The sequence below is a fragment of the Chiloscyllium punctatum genome, chromosome 4 (genome assembly GCF_047496795.1).
Source record: "Chiloscyllium punctatum isolate Juve2018m chromosome 4, sChiPun1.3, whole genome shotgun sequence".
Lineage (NCBI taxonomy): Eukaryota > Metazoa > Chordata > Chondrichthyes > Orectolobiformes > Hemiscylliidae > Chiloscyllium > Chiloscyllium punctatum.
This window is the reverse complement of record NC_092742.1, coordinates 63,526,100-63,551,280: the sequence shown is the minus strand read 5'-3', so window position 1 is coordinate 63,551,280 and position 25,181 is coordinate 63,526,100. Positions and strand designations below refer to the sequence as shown.

The following is a 25,181-nucleotide window of genomic DNA, read 5'->3' as shown; positions in this document are numbered from 1 at the left end:
AGGGGAGTAGAGACAATCTTGGTAATTATCGACCAGTGAGCCTTACTTCAGTTGTTGGTAAAGTGTTGGAAAAGGTTATAAAAGAGAAGACTTATAATCATTTAGAAAAGAATAATTTGATTAGGGATAGTCAGCACAGTTTTGTGACAGTTAGGTTGTGCCTCATAAACCTTAGAGTTCTTTGAGATGGTGACTAAACAGGTAGATGAGAGTAAATCAGTTGATATGGTGTATGTGATTTCAGTAAGGCATTTGATAAGGTTCCCCACAGTAGGCTATTGTACAAAATGCGGAGGAATGGGATTATGGGAGATAGAGCAGTTTGGATCAGAATTGGACTTGCTGAAAGAAGACAGGTGGTGGTGGTTGATGGGAAATGTTCATCCTGGAGTCCAGTTTTTAGTGATGTACCGCAAGAATCTGTATTGGATCCACTGCTGTTCGTCATTTTTATAAACTACCTGGATGAGGGCGTAGAAGGGTGGGTTAGTAAATTTGTAGACGACACTAAGGTTGGTGGAGTTGTGGGTAGTGACGAAGGATGTTGTAGGTTAGAGACATAGATAAGCTGCAGAGCTGGGCTGAGAGGTGGCAAATGGAGTTTAATGCGGACAAGTGTGAGGTGATTCACTTTTTAGTCAGAGTAACTGGAATGCGAAGTGCTGGGCTAATGGTAAGATTCTTGGTAGGGTAGATGAGCAGAGAGATCTGTGTCTAGGTACACAGGTCGCCACCCAGGTTGACAGGGTTGTTAATGCATTGTGTTTTAGCTTTTTATTAATAGAGGGATCGAGTTCTGGAACCATGAGGTTATGCTACAGCTGTACAAAACTCTAGTGTGGCTGCACTTGGAATATTGCGTACAGTTCTGGTCACCGCATTATAAGGAGGATGTGGAAGCTTTGGAAAGGGAGCAGAAGAGATTTACTAGGATGTTGCCTGGTATGGAGGGAAGGTCTTATGAGGAAAGGCTGAGGGACTTGAAGCTGTTTTTGTTAGAGGAGGAGGAGGTTGAGAGGTGACTTAATAGAGGCATATAAGATAATCAGAGGGTTAGACAGGGTGAACAGGGAGAATCTTTTTCCAAGAATAGTGACAGTGAGCACGAGCGGGCATAGTTTTAAACTGAGGGGTGATAGATATAGGACAGATGTCAGAGGTAGTTTCTTTACTCACTAGTAAGGGTATGGAATGCTTTGCCTGCAACGGTATTAGATTCGCCAACTTTAAGTACATTTAAGTTGTCATTGGACAAGCAAATGGACGTACATGGAATAGTGTAGGTTAGATGGGCTTCAGATTGGTATGACAGGTCGGCGCAACAGAGGGCTGAAGGGCCTGTACTGCGCTGTAATGTTCTATGACATTCCATCAATCAATGATATTCTGACCAGTTACCAGGATTAATCTAACTGGCTCTGAAAGAGAATCTGCATAAGTAGTGAGCTAAGGTAGTTAGTGTTCTTGACTTTTATATGGTTAAAAAGTCTTGTTTAAACTTAGGAATTTTGTGGCTTCATTCCTTCAGTAAATAAATTGGTGCACAGGTTTTTTTTTGCAAAAACTAGTTTGGCAATTAAACCAGTCAATAACAAACCATTCCAAAACTAGTCAGATTATTTATTCAAAACAAAGTTATTTGACAACTTGTTTTTTATCTTTGTTTTTAAAACTGAAGATAAATGCAATGTTTAATATCCTCAAATTTCAGACATTGTTTGTCCATCAAAATAGAATCCACATTAAAAAAAGAATGTAATAAGTTGAAAATTATAGAATTTATTCCAGACTGCAATCATGTTAATCATTATCTGCAAGATCACTCTGTTCAAAATACCTGAAAAGCAAACAAAATAACTTAATTTTTATAATGTAATAGTTACTCAGCTACTTTCTACAGAGAAAATTCCTGTTTTTCAATAAATTTCAATTCTGAAAAGAATTAAGATAGTTGTTCTATATAAATTTATTCAAAGATCTTAAACTCATTTTTTGTTTCACTGCAGCTTTGTTTGGCAAACCTGTACTGACTCAAACCTTTCTCCATATGCTTGTCTTTTATACTCATTCATAAGCACAATAATTTCACACTTCCCCACATTATCTGCTATCTGTTTGTCTAGTCACTAATCAGTCTACATTCCTTCACGTTCTTACAGCTTTTATCTTTGTGTACTCAAATTTATGACATCTGGTATCGATTACAATTAGCCAAGGTCCAAACATCGATCTTCATGGAATTCCACTAGTTATACCTAGTCATGCTGAAATATTATCCCAACCTTGGTGTATAAGAGATGAGGTTATTATATAGTACTATCCAATGTCTTCTGGACCTTAATACTCCATCTTGTTACAGCCTCAAAAATTCTAATGGATTTGTCACAAATGTTTTCTTTTTACAAAACCATATTAACGCTTACATATTTTGATTTTCCATTACTCTAATACCATGTTCTCAACAACAAATTCTAGTATATTCCCTCTTACAGATGTTATGCCACTTGGTCTATAGTTCCCAGTTTCTTCTTTCCATTCTTCCTTGGTTAATCTAAAGATAAGACTCTCAAATTTGACAAACTCTTAAATATGCAGATATGGAGTCGACAACAAATTATTAAATACCTGGCAACTAAACAAATAAGTAAATTCACTGCTGACAATTCTGCATCTTCTGGATTTTCCTAGAAGAAAAATTAATAAAAGTGATTTTTGCGAGGGATTGAAACGGACTTTGAAAAAATATACTGGAATATAAAAGCATACAAAATTCAACATATGTGGCTTGATCATTTAAACTTTCTATGGTGATAGCACAGTTACCTTTGGCTGTACAAATGGCAGTACAGTTACTAAGAGGCAGGGTGAAGTGTCCAGCTCCTCCCTGCCACTCTTATTCCACAGCATTGCACCTGTTTAATACAGGGTTATACATTGTCATTTTGGTGGTCAACAAGCAGCTTTGAGCCATCACTCTATACCCACAACAACTTTTAGCCAAAGAAAGTAGCATTTTTCTCACATTTGAGAAGCTGCAAATAATTAAATAAATACCCAATATTTCTGTACTAGAAAATAAGAGATGGTATGGCTACTAATTGAACTAAAACAATTTGATTTTGAAACCGATGAAGCAGCATGTTCATCTTAGGTATATGAGCAGGAGGGGCTGCTACCTGCTTGAGGAAGTGTCCCAGCAGACAAAGGTACCACTTAATGATCGCACCCCTTAACAATTGGCGGTTTTAAAACTTGCAATAAAAGCAGGCTACCCTGTCTCTTAATTGGCTGCTTGTTTTATGGAGTGGGCAGAGTAATTTTACTCAATTGAGTTTTTAACCAGCTCAATAGACCCTTTGTTATGTACATATGGCAGGCCAGCTGCTGATTTCAACATCCAGTTACCATCTATACATTAGCTGAGAGTTTGGGATGGGCACAGTGGCAGTGGGCTATCCAATAATCTATTTTATGTGCCCCATACGAACCAGGGACAGGATTAGGCCAGTCAGCTCTCGAGTCTGTTCTGCTATTCAATGAGACCACAGCTAATCTGATTGTAAGCTCAAATCCACATTCCTGACCACCCAATAACCATTCATACCCTGCTCAACAAGAATCTATTTACTCTACCTTAAACATTTTCAAAGTCTCCCCAAAAAGGTGATGGAAGCAGAGTGAATTCTATAGAATTTTTAACCTTAAAAAGAATTCACCTCATTTAACAGGAAACACATTTTTAAACAGTGACTCCTAGTTCTAGATTCACCTACAAGCTGGAAACATCCTCTCCATACCTTCCCTGTGAAGACCCCTCAAGACTTTAAGTCACTTTGTGCTCTAAACTCCAGTGAATACAAGTGTAGCTTGTCTAACCTTTCCTGATAAAGCAACCCACCCATTCCAGCTACTAGTTTAATAGCACATCTCTGAACTGTCTCCAGTGCATTTACACCCTTCCTTAAGTAAGGTGACCAACACTGCACACAGTCCTCCAGATGTGGTTTCATATATCGCCCTCGCTGTGTGGTGACCTTCACTATATTGCTTTTTTTTGGTGGAACTGAGAGTTGAGGTAAGGGTTACTTGAACTTTGAACAGCTGCATGTTTTAAAAGAGAAGAAAACAAATGCTGTTGTTTGCTATTGGTAATGGGGCTAGAAGATTATGTAACTTAAATACTGATGTAAAGAACACTGGATGATGTGGGACTGAGTATTGCTATGCCCAGGACTGGCAACTGGTTGGATGTTGAGTTGGTCAATCATGGGAGATTGATGCTAACCAGCCAATGGCAGAATATTGATTTTAAAAAAAACAGGGAAAAAGAAAAACAGTTCTGACTGGTTTTGGCAGATGGAGAATGATTTATTGGAAGCTTTGACATTGCCTGTTGTTTTTATTCAGTCTGGAGGGCTGTGACCAGTGGGGTGCCATAATTGTTGGTGCTGAGTCTACTGCTTTTTATCATTTCTATAAATGATTTGGATGTGAACATAGGAAGGATGGTTAGTAAGTCTGCAGAGGACAGCAAAATTGGTGGTGTAGTGGACAACCAAGGTTATCTCAGAGTACAATGGATCCTTGATCAGGCTGGTGGGTCAAGGAGTGGCAGATGGGAGTTTAATTTAGGTAAATGTGAGGTGCTGCATTTTGGAAAGGCAAATTAGGGCAGAACTTATATAGTTAATGTTAAAGATCCTGGCAAGTGTAGATGAACAGAGACCTTGGAGTGCAGGTTCATAGTTCCTTGAAAGTGATGTCACGGGTAGACAGGATAATGAAGAAGGCATTTAGTATGCTTGCCTTTGTTGATCATTACATTGAATATAGGAGTTGAGAGGTCATGTTGCAGCAGAGGACATTGGTTAGGCCATTTTTGGAATACAATTCTGGTGTCCCTGCTAAAAAGGAAGGCTGTTGTGAAACTTGAAAGGGTTTAGAAAAGATTTACAAGGGTGTTACCAGGGTTGGAGAGTTTGTGTTATGGGGAAGAGACTGAATAGGCTAGGGCTATTTTCCCTGAGAGCACAAGAGACTGAGGGGGTTTAGAAATTTATAAAATCATGAGGGCAAATAGCCATGGTCTTTTTCGCAGGGTAGTGGAGTCCAAAGCTAGAGGGGCACAGGTTTAAGGGGATAGGGAAATATTCAAAAGAGATCTAAGGGGCCACTTTTTCAGGCAGAGCGTGGTGTGTACATGGAATGAGCTGCCTGGTACAATGACATTTAGAAATGTGTGCATGAATGTATGAATAAAAGGTTTAGATGGATATGGGCCAATTGCTGGCAAATAGGACTAGATTAATTTAGGATGTCTGGTTGGCATGGACAAGTTGGACCTCAGGGTCTGTTTCCGTGCTGTACAACACTATGACTCTATGATGTCCATCAGAATCCAGGCACTCATTAAGTCTGCAATTTCAACAATTTACACCAGGTGATTGTGACATGCTTAAATTTGTCTCCTTCAATTTTCTAATTTATCAATCCTTTTGGCATGTGACTTCTATACTCTATAGTGAAGACTGATGCAAAATTCATGTCATTTCCTTATTTTCAGCTATTAATTCTCAAACCTAGTTTTCTTTTGGACCAAAGCTCACTTTGTTCACTCCTCTTTCAGTATTTCTGGAGACTTACTATTTGTTTTTTTCTAGTTTCTGGTTAGTTTTCTGTCCTAATATAATAATTTCTTCTTAAACTTTTTGATTATTTGCTGTTTTTTAGACTCAGATTTATCTTCTGACTTGCCAATTATCTTTGCACAATTAAATGCTTTTTCTTTAAGTTTGATACTATTATTTCTGTATTTCTAGTTAACCACAGACAGGTAATTTTTGGAATTTTACTTGCTTGCTTCATTGATTCTATTCTGTATATTTTGAAATGTCCACTTAACTGTCTGCCACTACATCTCTACTGACCTATCCTTTAAGTTAATTTGTAACTCACTTTAGTTAACTCTGCTTTCATGGCCTCCTACATGTCCTTATCTAAAATTTTTAAAAAATTCTCCGACTTACTCCTCTCTAACTCAAACTGCCAGTAAATTTCAGTCATATTATGCTTGCTGTTATCTAGGGGTACCTTCAATAGGAGATTAATTACTGTTGTACAAAACCAGGCCTGCTCTCTGGTTGGCTGAGGAATGTTTGTTCTATGAAATTACTCAAAAAATTATGAACTCCTCATCTGTTACCTTGTCCATCTAGCTTTTCCAGTCAATATTCAGATCGAATTTCCCATTGAAATTTCCCAATGCCTTTCTGACAAACTCATTATTTCTTCCTTTTATGCATCACCCTTGTGGTTACTGTTAGGGGACCTTTACACCACTCCCACAAGTGACCCCTTACCATAATTTCTCATTTCTACCCAAACAGATTCCACATCTTGGTTTCTGGAACTGAAGTCATCTCTCCATATTGTGCAAAATCAATTATTAATCAACAAAGCCACCCCTCCATTTTTTACTACTATCATTTGAAAGTGCCCTGCACCCTTCAAGATTCAGGTTCCAACTAATGTCATCCCATGTCTTTGTAATGGCTACCAGATCGCACTTAGTCATTCCTATCTGCATTTTCTGTTCATCCATTTTGTATCTGCTAACAGTCTTCAGTTTCCACTTTTTAACCCTCTTTGCAAATTCTAATTTTAGCTGTTGGTTGACAAATTTATACTCTATCCTTTCCTGTCATGATCTGTTTATCATTTACCATATTAATACCTTTCAGTTTTGCCTTGACTTTACTCATTCATTTATCACATCTTGCTGAATTTGATCCCTTGCCCCCACTATCCAATTTAAAAACCTCATTATGTCCCTAGTTATGGAGTTAGGAAGATAGACCAAGTGGTCCCACATAAACTCCAGCCCATAAAGTTTCTGAAGAATCAATACCTGTGAATTTGCAATATATAAAATGAACCAAACTGTTTATCATCTCTCTGCACCAGCAATTTTGGAATCACTCCCATGTTTTTCCAGCTTTATATTAAGGTGGGTTAACAAAGACTGGTAGGTGGAATTAATTTACAGAAAAGCTACAATCTAACTTAATAGTGGAATATGCTCAGAGACTTAATGTCCTATTTCTGTTCCTACACTCTAAAGATCTGTTTGCTGATGGATAGACATGAAATCAGCAACTTTCTTTTTAAAAAAAAAACACTCTACAGTGCTCATTAATTGTTCTCAGGAAATGCCTTAGAAGAGGAAAGAGCACTGCAGCAGCCTTTATCTTTCAAAAGCATATACTGAAAATAATTGAGAAATTAATCAAATGTAATTCTTACTTTCTTGAATAGTTCAGGCGGCAGCCACTGATTTACAAACATAGAGAGCCCCAGATTCATTCCCTCAAATGCAGTGTTGCGGGATCTTATTAAGAGCTGCAATGCTCGATAAATCCACTAACACCATTGTCTGGACTTAGAAAGAATAGCCATTTGGGAAGACGACAATTGAAAATATTCTGAGAAAAAATTAACTTCAGAGAAGGGAGAAAACATTGAGGAAAGACATTCTGGCTATTGAGGGAGTGCAGCGTAGGTTCACGAGGTCAATTCCTGGAATGGCAGGATTGCCTTACACGGAAAGACTGAAGCGACTGGGCTTGTATACCCTTGAGTTTAGAAGACTGAGAGGGGATCTGATTGAAACGTATAGGATTATGAAAGGATTGGACACTCTGGCAGGAGGAAACATATTTCCGCTGATGGGGGGAGTGCCGAACCAGAGGACACAACTTAAAAATATGGGGTGGACCATTTAGGACAGAAATGAGGAGAAACTACTTCACCCAGAGAGTGGTGGCTGTGTGGAATGCTCTGCCCCAGAGGGCAGTGGAGGCCCAGTCTCTGGATTCATTTAAGAAAGAATTGGATAGAGCTCTTAAAGATAGTGGAGTCAAGGGTTATGGAGATAAGGCTGGAACAGGATACTGATTGGGAATGATCAGCCATGATCATATTGAATGGCAGGCTTGAAGGGCTGAATGGCCTACTCCTGCATCTATTGTCTATTGTCTAAAACCATAAGGATAAAGAGAGTTTGGGGCTTGGATAAACGTGGTTCAGAAGTTTCACTTCCTATTTATCATCATTCATTGACACAACCTCAGATAGATATATCCCAGTTCTGTTATGTTTTGCTGAAACAGCACCCCCTTGTGCAGTAGAAATTGTTATTCCTGATGGTAATATCTTTTCTCCCACCCCAGTCTGTATTGCAACAGACAACATTGACTAATGCAACGAAGCTGTTATTTACTGTGCTCTGGAGTAATAAATGTCAACACTTACCTTAAATAAAACACTCAGTAATTAACTGCAGTAAATGCATTTATAGCTTTGCAGACTGTAGAAACAATATTTACATGGACACAAACAGAACACTGTGCCACAATTAAATTGAATATATATATTTCAGTTATGAAAAGTGTAAGGAGAATGAAGTTCCAACATTGAACAAAGCCATTTTAAAACTTCATGCATTTATACTATGTTTCCTATAAAAAACATCAACAAATACTTACTAGTTTAGCGCGAACTGCAGAGCATCTTCTAGCCAGCTGTCGAATAAGTGAATGGGCCTCAGGTAGTAGTGGTTTTTCTATACAGGCTAACAGTGCATACAACCATCTGCCCTGTGAAAAAATTTCAAACACAGCACTGACACAGCAAACTATACATGGTCTATTGGGATCATGCTCTTCACAATGAATTGGTAGATTGTCCTTAGAACATGTTTTACAATTTAGAGGGCCAATGTTGCATAGGAGTTAGTTTGAAGAAGCACAAAAAGATTAAAAGTTCTCAAGCTCCAGAACCTAATCAGGTAGTCGTTAGACAAGGATCTAACCACACTCTTTGCGATTCAAGTTAATAATCAACAAATGGCAACAGCAGTATTGTCCATTAAGATGTTTCCTAGAGCTAAAGGCATTTTTGAGGAAGAAAACTAGATTTTGAAATCTAGGTGCACTGGGAGAATGTGCCTAAGAGTTTGCTTTTTCCACAAAATTATTAGGCCAGATTTTTTGAGGAGTGACAGTCTCATGTAGATTGCCATTCTGGCCAATCATTTTTTTTTTACAAAAGGAGGGAGCTCTGCATTTCTGAGAGGAGATTTTGCTCAGATCTCCCTCAAATTTGCAGCCTTACTTCCATTCTGACAGTTCTTTTGTAGAGTAGGCAAACCCCACTCTTTTCACAGCAGTCAGCTGCCATAATCTGACATTTAGATGTCCCGACGTTCACTTTTAACAGCTTGTGTTAAGCATAGGTGCATAAGGGAAGTGTGGCTGAGTCCCTAAGTGCAACTCCTATCTGACAACAACTGGTCAGTGAAAATCTACCCCAAGGTTGCAGCTTTCTTCCCCATAACTATTTATTTTTCACTTCTTCCTCTTTTTCAAAATCAAACTGTCCAGAGATATTATGACACTTCTGAAGCAGGTAGGACTTGAACCTGGGACACTATCACTGAGCCACAAGAACCCACCCAAACACCCCATAGCAATTTTCTTTTCATCAATGATTCAATTCCTTTTGATTGCTGTAATAAATTTAGCAATCCCATTATTGGCAAAACCTATTTATATACCTTGTTCCGCCTATAAATTAATGTTCTTGAGATCATGGCCACCTGATCTCAACTTATCAATCATGAAAATACCTTGTTTATTCCTTTTATCATTTTGAATGCCTCCATAAAATCCTACTCACAAGAAGGTTAATTACTGTTTCAGATTTTCTTTGTAACTCATCACTCAATCCTGTTATCATGGTTACCTTGAGTGATAAGCTAAGTGTTGCTAAGGTTATTGGTTAAAGGTAAACTTGGTTCGAAAATAATTAAACAATTGCAATGGTAACTAAAACTAGTGTCTTTACGTAAAAGTTGCAAAGGGCAAGCCAGTACAATCAAAGGCATTAATAAAAGTTGAAATTCAATTGTAAATTAAGCTAGATTGAGTGTACCAAAGGACACTCTTAACAATAGAGAAGTTCAATAAAATTATAATATGTCTAATCAAAAAAATCAAACGCATATCTAAGTTAATACAAGGTTGGTATAGCTAGTTGCCTTTGCTACTGCTGTATTGCATTGATAGACCAACTGAGAGAGGATGGAATAAGGTTTTTTGATGCCTCAAGTAAATTATGCACACTCAGGATTTATGGTCAGCTACAGCGACAGGCAGTCTACCAAAAGAAGGTACTTCCAACAGATTTAAAATAAAACAACGTAGACCAGAGGGAAGAAATTACTTACTAGTTCTGGATATAATTTTTTATCTCCAAACCAGTTAATTAGATACTCCAGTGTGTTAAATACAGTAGGCTGAAAAAGTAAAAACAAATTATGAATATTCATGCAAAAATTACACAGAAACAAGTGACTGAAGCACAGTTAAATCTGACACAGGAAGCACTTATGCAATCTGTATGGACATCTTGCAAGAGATTTAACAAAACAAATATTTCCAGTACTGATTAATGTGTTGCTAAAACTGGAAACTGATTAAGCTTAGTTATCCAATTAAGAAATCACAATGTAGGCTATCCTCATCTGAGCAGTTGGAATACCATGGATTGAAAATCAAAACCAGTATCTAAGAACATTTAGTTAGGATATAAACAAGCTTTGTGATGAACACATGAAAAAGAAACGAGCATCATTTTGATGATGCTGTTCCTTTAACAGGGTTATGCTGTCCTTGTTTTTTTTTCCCCCCCAAGAGGCTATAAAAAAGACAGGTTCCAAAATGTCTGGGTTTTAGGACCAATTTGATTGTAGCTAATAGATATTTCCTCAGGTAAAAGGCTTTCAAGTTAAAAATCATACAACATCAGGTTTATTTGGAAGTACTAGCTTTCAAAGCGCTGTTTCTTCGTCAGGTGGTTCGAAACCTAGTGCTTCCAAATAAACCTGTTGGACAATAACCTGGTGTGTGATTTTTTAACTTCATCCACCCCAGTCCAACACTGGCTCTTCCAATTCAAGTTTTTAGAAAGAGCACTTGTACAATGAAAGGGGAATGATCAGTTCTCCTAGCTCATCTTTTCTCTGGTTTGGTTTGGTCTGCCTGTTCACTGAAAGCAATCACGCAGTTGAAAAAAAAAGCTGTTGACCTAAAGAAGCAGGTCCATGCTGACCCTCCTCTCTCTCTCTCTCTCTGACTTCTCTCCTGTAAGACCCTTTGTTTGATTTTTACCTTTTGTGCCAAGGGCTGTTGATGGGGATTGTTGCAAGTATTACAAACAGCATTATTAAATTGGGAAGATTTGTTAGGTTACGTTATTCTGTATTCTGTTCTCTTTTGCTTGTGTTTCATTTGGTAATCTTGTAAATAAATTCTGTTTTGTTTAAAACAAAGTGGTTTGACCAACTGCATCCCTCCTGGAATATCCACTTTACTAGTTGCTTTAAACAGATGTAAAGTTAGAGTCTGGGCTACTATCTTGAGATGTTTTGAGGGGGTCTGGCTTAGTCCATAACATCATGAAACTAAACAGAATGGTAGTGCTAGAAAGATTATTTCTGAAAAAGACTCTCTCATTTTGCAATATTTTACACTGAAATATTACCAGGAAACTTTACACATTAAAATGTTCATATTAGTTTAAGTTTTCCCTCAAATTGATTATTGCATCTCCACACACAACAGATTGCTTAATTAGAAGCCAATGCTGGTGCAGCTCTTGTCAATTTTAGTCACTGATGCAAATTATGGGTTATCAATTTGTTCAAATACTTAAGGTTAGGAAACTGAGTAAAAATAGCCAGGAATCCTCTAAGTTATTTGAGATACCCAATCTAAATGCTTTCTAAAGTGCTTGAGAGAGGGTATGTGGGCAATATTGCAGCTCAACAGTTGAAAGATTCCATTTAATAAAGCAATAGGATTTATGGGCATTTAAAGAGGCCAAAATTGATTAAGGAGAGTCAGCATGCTTTTGTGTGAAGAAAATCATGTTTCACAAATATCATTTAGGTTTTTGAAAAATTACGAAAAAGATTGATGATGGCAGAGGAGTAGACATTGTTTATTTGGATTTTGGTAAAAAAACTTGACAAGGTTTCACATGGTAAGCTAATTAGTAAAGTTAGATCACATGGGATTCAGGGTGAGCTTGCCAATTGGATACATAAGTGGCTTAATGGCAGGAGACAGTAATGGTGGGACTGTTGCTCTTCGACTGGAGGCTGATGACTAGCTGTGTTCTGCAGGGATTGGTTCTGGGTCCTCTTTTGTTTGTCATTTATGTAAATAATTTGGAAGAGAATTTAGAAAGCATGGTTACTAAGTTTATGGATGACACCAAAATTGGTGCCATTGTAGAGAATATTACAAGGTGATCTTAATCAAATGTGTTAACGGGCTGAAAAATGACAGATGGAGTTCAACCTGGATAAACATGAGGTGTTGCATTTTGGTATTATAAACAAGGGTGAGGCTTACAACGATAATGGTAGGACCCCAGGTAGTAAAGAACTTAGAAATTAGAATCCCTATAGTGTGGAAACAAGCCATTTGGCCCAACAAGTCCACAATGACCCTCCAAAATGTAACCCACCCAGACCCATTCCCCTAACCTATTACTCTACATTTACTCCTGACTAATGCACCTAACCTACATATCCTTGAACACTATGGATAATATAGCACGGCCAATTCACCCAACCTGCACATCTTTGGATCGTGGGAGGAAACTGCAGCTGACCTGGGGGAAATGTGCAAACTCCACACAGACAGTTGTCTGAGGCTGGAATCGAATCAGTGTCCCTGGTGTAGGGAGGCAACAGTGTTAACCACTGAGCTACTGTGCTGTCACGTTGGAGACCAGGAACCTAGGAGTGTAGGTGCATAATTCTTTGAAGTTTGCATTACATATAGATAGGGTGGTTAAAAAGGCATTTAATATTACTCAGTCCTTTGAATTTAGGAGTTGGAAAGTCATGTTGAGATTGTACATGATATTGGTGAGGCCTTTTCTGGAATACTATGTCCAGTTTTGGTCACCCAGTTATAGGAAAGATATTATCAAGATGGAGAGGGTGCAGAAGAGATTTACCAGAAGGTTTGAATTATAAAGAAAGGCTGGATAGACTGGGACTTGTTTCACTGGAGCACAGGAGGTTGTGAGGTGATCTGACAGAAGTTTAGAAAATAGTGAGAAGTATAGATAGAGTTAATGGTAGTTGTTTTTTTTTCCTGGGGTGGGGGATTTCAAGACTAGGAGGCATTTTTTTTAATGTTAGAGGAGAGAGAGATTTAAAAATGATTTAAGAGGCAAATCTGTTTTTATAGAGGGTGGTTTGCATACAAAATTAACTTCTTGAGAAAGTGGTGTATGTTGGTACAATTACAGTGTTTAAAAGACATTTGGATAGATAAATGAATAGGAAAGTTTGGAGGCATATGGCCAGGAGCAGGCAGATGGGACTAGTTTAGTTTGGGATTATGTTCAGCACGGACTGGTTGGACTAATGGGTCTGTTACTGTGCTGGATGGCTCTATGACTCTACCAAATAATTCAAAAATAGCTGTAACTTCAACATCTGAGTAAGGGAGGTAATATGGATCTACTTCAGCTACTAAATGTTTTTAGGATGGAGGAATAATAAAACAACTTGGTGGGTACAAATTTATTAAATGAAAAACTTTCCCATGGAGATACTGGTATTGAGTTTGAACAAAAAATTGTATTTGATTCAAGGACACTACTTCACCCTAAATGAAGTTAAACTGCATTTTCTGAAAAGAAAAGACCCTAGGATATTACAGAAATGGAGATACTTTCAAGTATTCAGGTATTTGAATTCCATAATTTTATGTACTTGCATATTGTACTGAGAGGATTACACAACGTATTGCAGACTACATAACATTGCTAATGTACTTTAAATGTTAAAAATGACATTGATTTTAACAAACATTTAAAACAGCATGAGGGAAAGATTATTGAATACCAACATCCCATAAACAAGTCAAAAGTGTTCAGTTCAATTGACAATTCTTCAGATAATGAAGCAGCCCACCAAAACAGTCAAGATCTAGATAAGAGTTTAGATAGAGAGGAATTTAAGTGTGTACAAGAACATTTTCTGATTCAGTGTGTGGATGTACCTACTGAGAAGGTGCAAAATTTGACCTACTCTTGGGAAATAAGGCAGGGCAAGTGATTGAGGTGTCAGTGGGGGAGCACTTTGGAGCCAGCGACCATAATTCTATTAGATTTAAAATAGTGATGGAAAAGGATAGACCAGATCTAAAAGTTGAAGTTCTAAATTGGAAGAAGGCTAATTTTTACGGTATTTGGCAAGAACTTTCAAAAGTTGATTGGGGGCAGATGTTTGCAGGTAAAGGGACGACTGGAAAATGGGAAGACTTTGGAAAGGAGATAGGAGGTCCAGAGACAGTTTATTCCTGTTACGGTGAAAGGAAAGGCTGATAGGTGTAGGGAATGCTGGATGACTAAAGAAATTCAGGGTTTGGTTAGGACAAAGAAAGAAGCATATGTCAGGTATAAATTGAATGAATCCTTAGAGTACGAAGGCAGTAGGAGTATACTTAAGAGGGAAATCAGGAGGGCAAAAATGAGCTACTTTGCCAAATAGAGTTAAGGAGAATCCCAAGGGGTTTTTACAAATACAATAAGGACAAAAGTGTAACTAGGGAGAGAATAGGGCCCCTCAAAAATCAGCAAGACATCCTTTGTGTGGAGCTGCAGGAGATGGGGGAAATACTAAACTAGTATTTTGCAACAGTGTTTACTTTGGAAAAGGACATGGAAGATATAGAATGTGTAGAAATAGATCGTGACATCTTGAAAAAATGTCCATATTACAGAAGAGGAAGTGCTGGTGCTGGATGTCTTGAAATGCTAAAAGTAGATAAATCCCCAGGACCTGATTAGGTGTAACCTAGAACTCTGTGGGAAGCTAGGGAAGTGATGAGATATTTGTATCATCGATAGTTGCAGGTGAGATGCCAGAAGACTGGAGGTTGGCTAATGTGGTGCCACGATTTAAGAAAGGTGGTACGGACAAGCCAGGGAACAATAGACCAGTGAGTCTGACTTGGGTGGTGGGCAGGTTGTTGGAGGGAATCCTGAGGGACAGCATGTACATGTGTTTGGAAAGGCAAGGACTGATTAGGCATAAATCAGTATGCCTTTGTGCATGGGAAATCATGTCTCTTGAGTTTTTCAAGTAGTAACAAAGAGGATTGATGAGGGCAGAGTGGTGGACATAATCTATATGGACTTCAGTAAGGTGTTCGACAAGGTTCCCCATGGGAGACTGGTTAGCAACGTTAGATCTCATGGAATACAGGGAGAACTAGCCATTTGGATACAGAACTGGCTCAAAAGGTAGAAGACAGAGGGTGGTGGTGGAGGGTTGTTTTTCAGACTGGAGGCCTGTGACCAGTGGAGTGCCACAAGGATCGATGCTAAATCCACTACTTTTTATCATTTACATAAATGCTTTGGATGTGAGCATAAGAGGTACAGTTACTAAGTTTGCAAATGACACCAAAATTGGAGGTGCAGTGGACAGCAAAGAAGGTTACCTCATTACAACAGGATCTTGATCAGATGGGCCAATAGGCAGATCAAGCAAGGTGCTGCATTTTGGAAAAGCAAATCTTAGCTGGACTTATACACTTAATGGTAAGGTCCTAGGGAGTGTTGCTGAATAAAGAGACCTTGGAGTGCAGGTTCAAAGCTCCTTGAAAGTGGAGTTGCAGTTTGATAGGATAGTGAAGGCAGCATTTGGTATGCTTTCCTTTATTGGTCAGAGTACTGAGTTCAGGAGTTGGAGGTCATGTTGCAGATGTACAGGACATTGGTTAGACCACTTTTGGAATATTGTGCGCAATTCTGGTCCCCTTCCTATCAGAAGGATGTTGTGAAACTTGAAAGGGTTCAGAATGTTGTCAGGGTTGGAGGATTTGAGCTCTAGGGAAAGGTTGAATAGGCTGGGGCTATTTTCCCTGGAGCATTGGAGGCTGAGGGGTGACCTTATAGATTTTTAGAAAATCATGAGGGGCATGGATAGGCAAATAGACAAAGGGGTGGGTGAGTCTATAACTAGAAGACATAGGTTTAGGGTCAGAGGGGAAAGATATAAAAGAGACTTAAGGGGCAGTGGATGGTACATGTATGGAATGAGCTGCCAGAGGAAGTGGTGGAGGCTAGTACAATTGCAACATTTAAAAGGCATCTAGATGGGTATATGAATAGCAAGGGTTTGGCAGAATGGGTCCAGGTGCTGGCAGGTGGGACTAGATTTTGGTTGGGATATTTGGTTGGCATGGACAGTTTGGACTGAAGTGTCTGTTTCCATGCTCTACATCTCTATGACTCTGTATCATGTTTGCTGCTGAGTGGCAAGAAACATTCATGCGTCATTAGGGCTAGAGAATAATCAACTCCAAAAAGAGACAATGTCAACACCTCTCCATTCCCTTCAAGACAACATAATCAAACATCCCACAAGGAGTATCTGGGGTTATCACCAGAAACTTAACTAGACCAGTCACAAAATGATCATTACAGTAATAGGGAATTCTGAAGCAAGTGACTCAACTAAATCTCTAAGTATGAAAAACATCTACAATGCACAAGTCAGGAGTGAAACTTTTAATTTCTACTATTTGTGAATGCAACTTCAACTACACAAGAATTTTGACAGCATTAAGGACAAATAGCTTACACAATCAGCACTCTATGCACCTCTAATACAACATAACTCCAATGTTCCATTTACATGGGGCACTTTCAACTTACCAAATGCTTTTTCTACAGAAGCTCCCAATTCAACTTCTATCGGCAAAAACAAGAGTGGTAGCGGCACGGGAACACTACTAATTGCAAGGTTTCCTCTAAGTCATACATCATGATTTGGAAACACAGTTCAGTGTGTCTCAAATCTAGCTACCCACCACCCCCCACCCAAAAAAAAATACAGTTATGCAAAAACTATATATTGTTCTCTTGGGCATTATTCCCTAAGTGCAGCAATGAAGAAACTACTGTCAAGCTGATCCCTGAATACAGAACCAGAGAGGGAGAGTTGTGTGCACACAGGATCTGAGTCCACTGCAGCACCTCAGCTATTTCTCCCAGTCTCAACTTTTATAGTTCAAGCAAATGCTCTTTTCTTGCAAGAATTATTCCACTAAGATTAATAGATGTTTCATAATTTGCCCAATCAAAATTTTAAAGCTTCAATGGCTTTGCTCATTATGTTCATGCGAACTTGTGCATTGCAAGCATGCTTGTGCTAGAAAGGTGGTTTGTGTGAAGGAGCTGGTTGTAAATAAAGGACAATCTGAAATCCAGCAAGATCGTGGTCCAGAGATCGCCAAATTTGAGTAACTATAAATATCATCATTTGTTCACTGACGATGGGCTGAAATTTTAGATCTCCCTATCCAACAGTAATTTGGAAGTACTATGTCCATAGGTGACATCAGACTTCTTGAAAAGCAATAATGCCTGCCCCTATCAGCCACACACTAACAGAAACAAGCTATGTTCTTAAATTTCACTGTGTGAAGAAATGCTCAACCTGCCAGTCAATTTTCAAAATTGATAACCTTTTGTTCTTCACCCTCAAATAGAGCAAACAGTTTTGCAGTAACCACCCAATCAAAATCCTTGATAGTTTTAAAACTGCAATTAAAATACCCTCTTAATGCTTTCTGCTCTAGTTAAAAACATCCAGTATCTTAAATTTCTCTTTGAAACAACTTTTCTTTTAGTTCATCACCATCATTATGATGCATCTGCACTAAGCTTTCTATGGCTTTAATATTCTATTCAATTTAGATAGACGTGAATACAAAAACAAGTTTACTAATAACAAATAAAAATTCAGCATTACTTCTTCATTCTTGTACTCATTATCTTAAAAAAAACTGAAAAAAATACTTTGCCTCCAGGTAAACTTTCAGAAGTTGATGTAATTAAATCTCCAGGTGTGTCTGTTTACCTTTGCTTTTCAATATCTTTCCCTTGAGGTTATACATCATTATTCCTTCAGGATGATTTTAATGCACATCTCAGGAAAACGGGAGAGTAATTCATTTGTTCAAAAGGGACTGTAACCAGCTACAAATGCATCAATTTCTAATTGTTGGCTGATATTGGGTTAGGAATCATAATAAATGAGACAAAGTTTGGTAGAAGATTTGTAGCTCGGGTGCTCACTGTTGTGGTTCTGTTTGCCGACCTGGGAATTTGTCTTGCAAACGTTTCGTCCCCTGTCTAGGTGACATCCTCAGTGCTTGGGAGCCTCCTGTGAAGCGCTTCTGTGCTGTTTCCTCCGGCATTTATAGTGGCCTGTCTCTGCCGCTTCCGGTTGTCAGTTCGAACTGTCCACTGCAGTGGCCGGTATATTGGGTCCAGGTCGATGTGTTTGTTGATAGAGTCTGTGGATGAGTGCCATGCCTCTAGGAATTCCCTGGCTGTTCTCTGTGTGGCTTGCCCTATAATGGTAGTGTTGTCCCAGTCGAATTCATGTTGCTTGTCGTCTGTGTGTGTGGCTACTAAGGATAGCTGGTCGTGTCGTGGCGAGTTGGTGTTCGTGTATACGGATCGTTAGCTGTCTTCCTGTTTGTCCGATGTAGTGTTTTCTGCAGTCCTTGCATGGGATTTTGTACACTACGTTAGTTTTGCTCATGTTGGGTATCAGGTCCTTTGTTCTGGTGAGTTGTTGCCTGAGCGTGGCTGTTGGTTTGTGTGCTGTTATGAGTCCTAGTGGTCGCAGTAGTCTGGCTGTCAGTTCAGAAATGCTCCTGATGTATGGTAGTGTGGCTAGTCCTTTGGGCTGCTGCATGTCTTCGTTCCGTTGTCTCTCCCTTAGGCATCTGTTGATGAAATTGCGAGGGTATCTGTTTTTGGCGAATACTTTGTATAGGTGTTCCCCTTCCTCTTTTTGTAGTTCTGGTGTGCTGCAGTGTGTTGTGGCCCTTTTGAATAGTGTCCTGAATTCACCACAAAGGTTTACAGGAAAGTCACACACACAGACCAAGTCCTAAACTATGAAAGCAACCACCCCAACACACACAAACGAAGTTGCATCAGGACACTATTCAAAAGGGCCACAACACACTGCAGCACACCAGAACTACAAAAAGAGGAAGGGGAACACCTATACAAAGTATTCGCCAAAAACAGATACCCTCGCAATTTCATCAACAGATGCCTAAGGGAGAGACAACGGAACGAAGACATGCAGCAGCCCAAAGGACTAGCCACACTACCATACATCAGGAGCATTTCTGAACTGACAGCCAGACTACTGCGACCACTAGGACTCATAACAGCACACAAACCAACAGCCACGCTCAGGCAACAACTCACCAGAACAAAAGGACCCGATACCCAACATGAGCAAAACTAACGTAGTGTACAAAATCCCATGCAAGGACTGCAGAAAACACTACATCGGACACACAGGAAGACAGTTAACGATCCGTATACACGAACACCAACTAGCCACGAAACGACACGACCAGCTATCCTTAGTAGCCACACACACAGACGACAAGCAACATGAATTCGACTGGGACAACACTACCATTATAGGGCAAGCCACACAGAGAACAGCCAGGGAATTCCTAGAGGCATGGCACTCATCCACAGACTCTATCAACAAACACATCGACCTGGACCCAATATACCGGCCACTGCAGTGGACAGCTTGAACTGACAACTGGAAGTGGCAGAGACAGGCCACTATAAATACCGGAGAAAACAGCATAGAAGCGCTTCACAGGAGGCTCCCAAGCACTGAGGATGTCACCTAGACAGGGGACGAAACGTTTGCAAGACAAATTCCCAGCTCGGCGAACAGAACCACAACAAATGAGACATCATTCCTCAGCTAGCTGGATGCAACACCTCCAGCAAGGGTTTCCAGGAACTCTACTGGATCCAAGAGATCAAGTGCTTTTCCAACATGGCTGGAGGGAGAAATGCTTTCTGACTTTCCTCCATAAACTCGCAATAACCAGCTGATACCATCCCAATCTCAATTTCTCCCACTTCCCTGTGATATCCTCTCGTGTGATCTTATAGTCAAGTGCAAGAGGCAAATCTGAACCCAGCAAGCCTGGGTCTGGATGATTTATAATAAAACACGCATGTGTATTAAATTTTGTAAGGCAGCAAATATTACTTTGGTAAGGTATCATTATGTCCTTTCAAGTCAGGTCGTTTGAGAGCAAGGTTGAATTTAATTGACTGAAGTTTGTCAAATTAGCTCGGAAGCATTCTACATTTTAAAATTATGTTGCACCCATAATAAAGCTGGACACCTGTTGTGCAACCTGTGTTCTCTGATCATTTTGCTTGTGGGTTTCCCACGATGTTGTTTATATAAATTACTCTTGTAAAGAATTAGGTTTTATTTAAAACATGCAATACCTTAAGCTGTAGTACTATTGTTGCAAGATCACAAGATATTTTAATATGTACGAGGTTAGAATTCACTTATTGCTTTGTTTAGAAACAGTTTAGGTTAGAATACTTCACATCTCAAATACTTCACATTTTAAGATTGTATTACTTGAGATTGTAGTTGAAACCTTAAGTCTTTATACTGAAATTTCTTCTAAGGTCTGCATTTGAACACTGCTAAAAAGCCAAAATGTCAAATCTACACATACCTGACTCATTCTGCTGACAATGCTCAACAAGGGAGGAAATCCCACCTGTAAAATAATCAAGCACTTGTACTAAATTTAAACTTATCACCAACTGAAACAACAAAAAAAATCTACATAATACCAATGGCACACTCCAAAAGTACTGTACGAGCATGCAGAACAAAAGCATGACAGATGCTAACATCAATTACATCTTACCATACATGTTACTTATAAAGTTGACAATCACAACATAAGGATTTCAGAGATTCCCAGTTAGACCCCAGCAGATGAACTAAAGAAGCTACACAAGATCACATTGGGACTATAACTTTTAAATGATGGTTGCTGACTAGACAGTGAGGAACCTGCACTGGGTTTGGGAATGCATTACAATCTGTACCAGACTTTGCTGTATCTCTTCAACCTAGCCATAACATCAGCATGTCCCTCTCTGGGCCCTCCAGCTAATCACAGGATAGGACAGGCAGGCTGACAAACTGGATCTGTCAAAGGAAAGATATTTACTTAAAAGGTGCCAAGGCAGGTCAGAATAGCTTAACTATTTTAGAAGCTGCAGCAACAGAAAATGGGATAGGAGAAGGTTTATTTTACTTGGGGTTTCTGCTGTGAGCTTCAAAGCTTTACAGCAAGGTGATCTTGCCTGCAAATGGGAGGAAGTGAATAGCTTCTCCAGATGAGGAGGTGTGCATAACAGAAACCAAATTATTCAGGAGGGGAAATATGGTCACTACAATTACAGACACATTTGCAGACAGTGCACCAATTAGTTCCAGAATCTTAGGAAAGAGGATTGTTTAACAACTTTAGGTGCCAAACCTACATTCATGACTTTGCCAACATGTCCTGAAGAGTGCTCAGCAAGAGAAAGGGGATGCCCTCCAAGATGCAGCTCTACTCATTCATGTTTCATTTTCATACATTCTATTTGCCTCTTACACTGATGCCTCACAGGAACTCTCCACAAAATATCTATTCCTCCTAGATAAACTAATACTCAATTCTACTTTAGGAATATGTACAGACTTACAGGGGATGGCATGGTGCAATTGATTGTGGCCTTCTGGTGATAGGCACCTTGACACCTGCTCGCAATATGTGCCCATCTGCTCCATGTGGAACAAGATTTTGTTCCAAAAGTCTGTAAGTGTCAGCAGCAGCCTACTGTGAATGCCTCAATCACCTGAAACTCTGGTGATTACATATGTCAAAGGATTAATTCTCTGCCTGTATACTGTGTTCTAGTTCTTGCTTTCTTGGTATAGATCTGTGCAGCCATCCTCTCTGTTCAGCATGTTGCTGAGAATGCAGATGGTGTTGGTGGGGTTTCTTTTGATTTTTACCAGACTGCAAGGTAGAGCCATGCTATGGTAAAGCTTAATAGCAGGAAAATGCAGCTGAAAGGAAGGGGAGTGCAAACAAGTTTTTTTTCCTAAGTTAACTCGTGGGACATGGGCATCATTGACTGGTCAGTATTTATTACCTGTCCTTAGTTGCCCTTGAGAAGGTGATGGTGAGTTGGCTTCTTGAACTGTTGCAATCCACATGCTGTAGGCTGATTTACAATACTGTGAGGGAGGGAATACCAGGATTTTGATCCAGTGACAGTAAAGGAGCACTGATGTTTTTTCAAGTCAGGATGGCGAGTGGCTTGGAGGCAACTTGCAGGAGGTGGTGATACCATATTTCTGCTGCCCTTGTCCTTCTAGATGGAAGTGGTCATGGATTTGGAAGGTGCTGTGCAAGGATCTTTGGTGAACCTTTGTCGTGTATCTTGTAGATAGTACGTACTGCTGCTATTGAGTATTGGTGGTGGTGGGAGTTTGTGGATGTGGTATAAATCAAGCAGGCTGCTTTGTCCTGGATGGTGTCAAGTTCCTTGAGTGTTGTTGGAGCTGCACTTATCCAGGCAAGTGCGGAGTATTCCACCACACTCCTGACTCGTGGCTTCTAGATGGTGGACAGGCTTTGGGGAATCAGGACATGAGTTACTCACTATAATATTCCTAGCCTCTGACCTGCTCTTGTAGCCAGTGTGTATAGGAGTCCAGCTGAGTTTTGGTCAATGGTAAGCCCAACAATGTTGATACTGGGAGATTCAGTGATAGTAACACCACAATGTCAAGGGCAGTGATTAAATGGTCTCTTATTGCAGATGGTCATTGCCTGGCATTTGTGTGACGCAAATGCTACTTGCCACTTGTCAACCCAAGTCTGGATATTGTCCAGGTCTTTCACTTATCCATTTAAACATGGACTGCTTCGGTATCTGAGGAGTTACAAATGGTGCTGAACATAGTCCCTCCATCACAAGGTCAGAAGTGGGGATGTTCACTGATAAATTGCACTGTCGTAAGTTAAAATGACTTTCAAGAAGTTGTGAATTATTTGTCCAGCAATGAAAACACTCTGAGAAAGGACTGTCATGAGTAGGCTTAACACCTCGCCATGACTTGAGCTTTTTCATTTCACTGACTAAATGCTTCCTAGTCTCACCTGACTGGCCTTGGAGGGTTAATTACAGCTGAGGAAATAGATATGTTGGCTGTCAAACTAACGTGTTTGGTTAAAGCTGCAGTTACTTTTTCGCATATTTATATTACTTAACCAACAGTTGTACATTGGTTTCCCAACCCAAACTGATGTATGTTTAGCGGATTTAATTCCTCATACATATCCCAACCTACCACCCACCCTTGTTGAAAAAATGACCCCCCCGCTGTGAGGAAAGAGATTTGTACAACTGAGTTTCTTAAGAAATTTCTATTATACTCAAATATATAATTTACATTCATGTTTTACAAACTATTGCCGCAAGTAGGTATTTTGCAGCTTAAATTGCTGCCTTTTACTATGGCACACAGCTTTCTGTTGTTTCCTTTGCAAGTCATGTTATCCTGACTCCTTTCAGTACTCCTACTTAACATCAGTCATAACAAATGTTCCAGACCCACACGCTGAATGTGAAAGCGTCTGCACTTGTTTTGATGAATGAGTACTGTGTCTTGAGTGCCAAATTTGGATGAGGGTCATTTCACAATAGACCTACTACTATATTGGCAGGGTATGCTGGACATGCAACACATATGAAGAGCATCCAAGTGTTACTCTTCGACTTTTGATATGCATTCTTCTCTTGCAGCCATGAAGCAAATACATCAGCAGCTGGCACTAGTAATTTATATTTGCTAAAAGGCTCAAATGTTACTGATGCCAGATGTTCATTAATTCACCAAAGCTTCAGTAGCATGCCTTCCAATACTCCAGTCTACTTTACTATCCTAAGACCCGTTTGCAACCAATTGCATCAGCTAATTGTTATTTCATATTTAAATACCACTGGCTATTATGGTGACATACAGTAGAGATAAAAAGTTACAGTTACAGAATTTCAAGGCACCTCACTTAAATGAATTATTTCTAAGGATAGTGATAAATTTAATCTGGATTTTGTTTTGATGATCTTCAAGTCAATACTCTGTCCTGAACAGCAAAATACACAAATTTGCATAGTAATATATTGCTATGCTTGACAAATAGAACACGAACACTGTCAAAACTATTAATAGACATAACTAAACTAGCAAACCTGCAACAAGTTGATATGACTGCATAACACTTCTAACAGAAAGGGTTCGAATGAAACTAAGAGCAGTGCACAGAATAACTACATTTTTATTATTTTCATCAATTCCAGTTATAAAATAATTTCTTTAGCATAACACAAACAAAAGGGTTTTTTTTTGACACTAATCCCCAATGCGTGGAGGCAGTTGATTTCAAATTGTGCTATTTACATGAAAATAATAAAATAATTACCTGCACATAGTCAATGCCTGGACTATCAATCTCATTAGTGTTTGGTGATACAGATGAATCACAGTACAATTTTTCTCCAAGACAGAACTTCTTCCATCCTTCTTCATCGTCAGGTGCTGGCTGTGAAGTTAATAGGAATTTCAATTAATTCAGAAGAAAAAAGTTTCATTGTCTTCAAGGAAACACTATCTGGTTAAATAAAAATTATATTTCAATCCTCAAAACACATTGAGAATGCTACATGAAAGAAGCCATTCATCTTTATGTTAGATATTAGTTCATGGGATGTGGACATCACTGGTTAGGCCAATATTTATTGTCCATCCCTGGTTCCCCTGGAGGTGTGGTGGTGTGCTGCCTTCTTGAACTTTATACGTCCTTTACGTGCAGTGTTGTTAGGAACAGAGTTCCAGAATTCTTACCCAGCAACAATGAAGGAACAGTGATACAATCCCAGCTAAAATGGTGTGTGGCATACAGAACTTGTAGGTGGTCACGATCCTATGCATCTACAGCCCATATCATTTAAATGATGGATGTCACAGGAGTGATTATTCAATTACAAATGTGGGTACTATAAATGATAGCTACTGCTGTCACTCAATGTTTAGTAATGGATGTGGTGCCAAACAATGAATGTGCTTTGTCCTTGTTGGTATCAAATTT

At 39.2% G+C, this 25,181-nt stretch overlaps 1 protein-coding gene across 3 annotated transcripts in view; it reads right to left on the bottom strand.

The window, feature by feature from the left end:
* Positions 1 to 1,606: 1,606 nt before the first annotated feature.
* gemin2 (gem (nuclear organelle) associated protein 2) overlaps positions 1,607 to 25,181 on the bottom strand; it is a 37,035-nt gene continuing 13,460 nt past the window's right edge. For all 3 annotated transcript variants that reach the window (XM_072568860.1, XM_072568862.1, XM_072568861.1), the window contains exons 6-11: positions 24,516 to 24,635; positions 20,697 to 20,741; positions 10,286 to 10,354; positions 8,544 to 8,654; positions 2,626 to 2,684; positions 1,607 to 1,837 (exon numbers count right to left, since the gene is read on the bottom strand). In XM_072568860.1, coding sequence (XP_072424961.1) covers positions 1,801 to 1,837; positions 2,626 to 2,684; positions 8,544 to 8,654; positions 10,286 to 10,354; positions 20,697 to 20,741; positions 24,516 to 24,635 — 441 coding nt within the window. In that variant the 3' untranslated portion in view covers positions 1,607 to 1,800. The remainder of the gene's footprint in view (positions 1,838 to 2,625; positions 2,685 to 8,543; positions 8,655 to 10,285; positions 10,355 to 20,696; positions 20,742 to 24,515; positions 24,636 to 25,181) is intronic.